This window comes from Bidens hawaiensis, unplaced genomic scaffold (genome assembly GCF_021521415.1).
Source record: "Bidens hawaiensis isolate Kalapana, Puna unplaced genomic scaffold, B.hawaiensis_p1.1 tig00081432_1, whole genome shotgun sequence".
In the NCBI taxonomy this organism is placed as follows: domain Eukaryota; kingdom Viridiplantae; phylum Streptophyta; class Magnoliopsida; order Asterales; family Asteraceae; genus Bidens; species Bidens hawaiensis.
In genome coordinates this window covers 16,608-20,962 of record NW_027503793.1, presented here as the reverse complement: position 1 = coordinate 20,962, position 4,355 = coordinate 16,608, and the positions used below count along the sequence as shown (strand labels likewise).

The window sequence follows — 4,355 nt, the reverse complement described above, 5'->3', positions numbered from 1 at the left end:
CAACTTCTCATTTTTGGTCTTTGTACATTGGCCCTTCAACTTTTAAAAGTTGATATTTCGGCACGAAATTTTGACGGGACCGATATCGGTATTTGTTTATTGTTTTCAATCGATATAAAATATATATCGATATTCTTTATAATCTTTATAACATAGATATTAATGTCGGTATTTTCTAAAATCACTATACATACCATAGTCATACCAGTATTAAAACCTCACACTCTTTTTGTCATCTTTCTCCATCACCTCTCTTACATATATACACACATACATACATACACACACATATGAACCAACAATATTTCTTTTCTTCACAAACAAAACCCTAATTCCCTCTTTCTACCTCAATCATTCTCTCAATTCGTCAGGTCAGCATTCATCACCTTCCTCTATTATTATTTTCATGTTTAACCGAAGAATGTTACACCTGGGCTGGCTACCGTAATTAATACGTTTAATTTCGCTATAATTGCACCGATTATTATTATTATTATTATTAAGTAATCAATCGTTTCAGTGTGTGACGAAGACGTGTTTGAATTTCATATATAATTACATTCAATTATTAGGGGGGGCGTTTCTAATAAATCGTGCTGGAAATTGTTGCAGAGATGAAGCCGTACGAATTAATGGTGGTTCATTACTGACCTACTGTCACTCTACACTACTGCATCGCATCTGTTGTTTGACCCTTTTGTATCATTTCATTTCTCTCTCTAAATTACAATTACAATTACAACACACACATTTTTAATAAGTGGATGAGAAGAAGAAAAAGGGGTCAAAGTATGGGGAGATTACCATGCTGCAACAAAGCTGAGGTCAAAAAAGGTGCTTGGACTGCCGAAGAAGATAAGCTTCTTCTCGATTACATCACCAAGAACGGCCACGGCACCTGGCGTTCCTTTCCCAAACTCGCAGGTTAATTAATTCTTTCGCCTCATACCATTAACTCGTGTTCGTGAAAATTCAAATGTATCTTATGTATTTATACTTGTATAGCTGTACTGTCTATAGGCGGATCTAGATAAAATATTCAGGGTATCCCAAAAAAAAATATTTGCTCAGGGGTATCCGAATAAGAACAACGGAGAAGAAAAATTACTTTTTTTTTTCACTAATTTTACACTTCGGCAAGAAAGTTGAGAGGGTATCCCAGGATGCCATTGATTCCGTTATAGATCCGCCTATGCATTTACGTAAACGTTTTGTTAGGCATATAGAAGAAGAAAGATAACAAATCAGCATTGTTGAGTATACTTTTATCATTCCAATGTTTGTTTTGCCAAAAGAAGTTGTGATTTGGAGTACTGTCGTTATTGATGTTCATGGACCGATTAATGAGATGCCTGTAAGCACTAAGCATCTCAACAGAAGTTGAAGAAAATCCCCAAAACAATTAGAATTAGAAAGTAAAGTTTGTTTGTACCATATCGCAATTAAATACCAGATTGGTCCCGATTGGGACAGCCCATCTTGAATCCTTTGGACCACATAGAGCCTTTGGTTTCGGCTCATTATAGATGTCCTGTTATGTTATATCATATCATGATGATGCAGAAAGACGATTTATCTAGTCAAAAACCCTAGGTAGAAAAGTCTGTTTCATGTTAAAACTTTGGTCCTCACTGATCAGAGTTATCATGTGTTCTGCAAACTCATGATATCTGATAAATATTGATCCTTTATTGACTGTAAACTGATAATTAGAGCATATTAACAAAAAGATAATCTTGTTTTCTATATTTAATTGGTACATTTAACTCATGCATACGATTTCTTGTTACATGGTCCTACATTACTGGTAATGGTAAAACTAGCATTTAAGCCTGCACTTAATGTTCTTTAGCTCTTTCATATGCCGTCGTTCATATTTGGTGAGTTTTAGGCTTTTAGCATTGGGAACTAGTTTGGCAATAAAGGGTAAAAGGGTAATTTCTTTATCCAAACTAGTTTGACAAGGGTAAGAGGGTAAATTCTTTATCCGAACTAGGTTGACAATGAAGGGTAAAATGGTAGTTTCTTTATGTGATAGGTCTTCGACGATGTGGGAAAAGTTGTCGGCTTAGGTGGACAAACTATCTTCGACCCGATATTAAACGAGGTGCATTCAGTTATGATGAAGAACAAACAATCTTCCAGCTGCACACCTTGCACGGTAACAAGTAATAAACTACTTCATTGACTCTTTATTAAAGCTTTTTAAACGTTTTTCTTGGAATTTTGGATTTTTTTCGTTGATCAAATCGAAAACCGAATTATGCAGGTGGGCAACTATAGCATCACGGCTTCCAGGAAGAACAGATAACGAGATAAAAAACTACTGGAATTCGCATTTGAGAAAACGCATCCCAAACATAACCACAACTTTACAAGCCAGCTCAGCTTCCACATCAGCTACCCACACTGCAGAACAGGTGGAGGCCGATGCTAGGCTGTCAATGGAGACAATCTTTCACAGCTCGCCACCTCCTGGACTACCCGATTGCGACTACTTTCTTCGCGCATGGAATTCTGAAGCTGGTGAATCATTTCAAAACACAAAGGGTTCGAGCCACCTGGCACGTGCGATAAAAGTCGAGTCGGATTATGTGGTAACAATGCAAGCGGAACCCGTGTTAAAAGTCGAGTCGGATTATGTGGTGACAATGCAAGAGGGGCCCGCATTTAACGCGAGCTCGAGTGATCAAATTTGCAAGATTGAAACTGAAGATGCAACAAACAGAGGTTCATATTCTCCAAATTCGTATAAAGCAACATTGGATCTGCTGCTTGACTTTCCAAATGATGGTGAATTTCTGGAGTATCTTCAAGGTGACCCAGATGATAACAATCAAGCTTCAACTTGACAGGTTATCTACTAGAATGCCCTCATTTTGTTTAATATGAATCCAGGTTAAATGTTAGAGACCTTGGGGTTTTATGTCTAAATTAGGAAGTAGGAACTAAGACCAGTAATCTGAAACTTGATGATATAAATGTTACTTTTTGTTACAAGCGTTTCTTACAAGTGCGCACACAAAATGATGTAAACATGAAATGTATGAAACATTTAGCTTGAAGAAAACCATCTAGTGAGTTTCTTCGGGCTTGATCCGGTGGCCCGACACTTGGCAGCTAATTCCTCTGCTTTTAAAACATCTTCTCCGCGTTTAGCTTCTGTAATTGCTCTCTTTTCTTCTGCAGTTTTGTGAACAAGAGCTATTTTGTTCTTCATTTTCTCAGTGTATTTAGCTTTCTTTTTTTCTAATTTCTCCTGTTAATATATATTTGAAAGTTGTGAATCTAAATGAATGAATTATGTGTTTGAAGTCTGTTAATAAAATGGTGAGATTGTGACCTCAATCTTCTTCAGTTCAGCTTCTAGTTCTGCTTTCTTGCTGTTTTCCCATGCTCCAATGGCTGCTAGCTTCTTTTGAGCTCTGTTATCAATTTTCGATATTTCACTTTCTTCCCATGCTTTGATGAGTGCATCTTTCTTCTCGGTTGCTACTCGAGCAAGAACCACGTCTGAGCAAGCAAACAGTCAATGATTTTAAGATCAACATAACTCAAAAACATGTTTGGATTCTTTAATCATGAATCAAACTACCATATATACCTCTGTGTTTAGAACCCTCTTCACATGGATTTTCTGAGTCTGAAATATAATCAAACAGTTAAGAAGGCATAGTTGATAGGTCTAGCATCAAATAAGTAATAAATAACACAACTTACTGTCAACGACGGCATCATTGGTGGGCTTTTGTTCAAGAACTTGTTCGGTGTCCGCCTCGGTGGGCCGTGATGGTGGCGGCTCGGCCGGGCAGTCTGGTTGAACCTCCACCTTGTTAGTTTCTTCTGCTACCATGTCTGAGGTTATGAAAGCTGTGAAGGGTTTAGGGTGTGTTGGTGTTGGTGTTGGATATTGGCGGTTTTTTGATGGTTATATATAGTGTGCACGGTTTATAATGAGCTGGAAACATCTGCCATATAACAGACTGTTCATCGTGTTTATTAATTGGTTTTTAGGATTTGTATCTCTTATATGATTTTTTTCATATAATATAACAATATACGTTCATCCAACAATGCTTCTTGTTGACTCGAATAAGAAAATATTTTTGTATCGATACTTGCCAACCAATCTTGCCGATTGTTTGATTGTTTTGGTTATATATATATATATATACTAGTTTTATCCCCCGTATTACGGGGGTTGTTTTATATTGTTTATTCTAATATTTATTTATTTTTTGAATTTATATTTTTGTTGTATGAAAGTTAATAATGTACTTATGGTTTGATAATAAATTTTTTCACAAATAAATGAGATATTATAACCCAGTTTAAAAGCTATATGGTTTTGATGA

At 36.3% G+C, this 4,355-nt stretch overlaps 2 protein-coding genes across 4 annotated transcripts; one reads left to right on the top strand and one right to left on the bottom strand.

Moving 5' to 3' along the window:
• Positions 1-764: 764 nt before the first annotated feature.
• On the top strand, positions 765-2,870 carry LOC143607348 (transcription factor MYB17-like). Of its 2 annotated transcripts, XM_077082825.1 has the most exons (4): positions 768-924; positions 2,039-2,168; positions 2,270-2,632; positions 2,681-2,870. In XM_077082825.1, exons 1-4 carry the CDS (start codon positions 792-794, stop codon positions 2,850-2,852), a joined length of 798 nt encoding a protein of 265 aa, XP_076938940.1. In that variant the 5' UTR covers positions 768-791; the 3' UTR covers positions 2,853-2,870. The 2 variants fall into 2 exon arrangements, with proteins under 2 accessions (XP_076938939.1, XP_076938940.1); XM_077082824.1 differs by having other exon boundaries at positions 765-924; positions 2,270-2,870.
• A 169-nt stretch (positions 2,871-3,039) lies between these two features.
• Positions 3,040-3,893, bottom strand: LOC143607349 (remorin-like). 2 transcript variants are annotated; one of them, XM_077082826.1, is made up of 4 exons: positions 3,721-3,893; positions 3,605-3,643; positions 3,344-3,513; positions 3,040-3,259 (listed from the first exon to the last, which is right to left on the bottom strand). In XM_077082826.1, exons 1-4 carry the CDS (start codon positions 3,851-3,853, stop codon positions 3,056-3,058), a joined length of 546 nt encoding a protein of 181 aa, XP_076938941.1. In that variant the 5' UTR covers positions 3,854-3,893; the 3' UTR covers positions 3,040-3,055. The 2 variants fall into 2 exon arrangements, with proteins under 2 accessions (XP_076938941.1, XP_076938942.1); XM_077082827.1 differs by having other exon boundaries at positions 3,605-3,637.
• Positions 3,894-4,355: the final 462 nt, after the last annotated feature.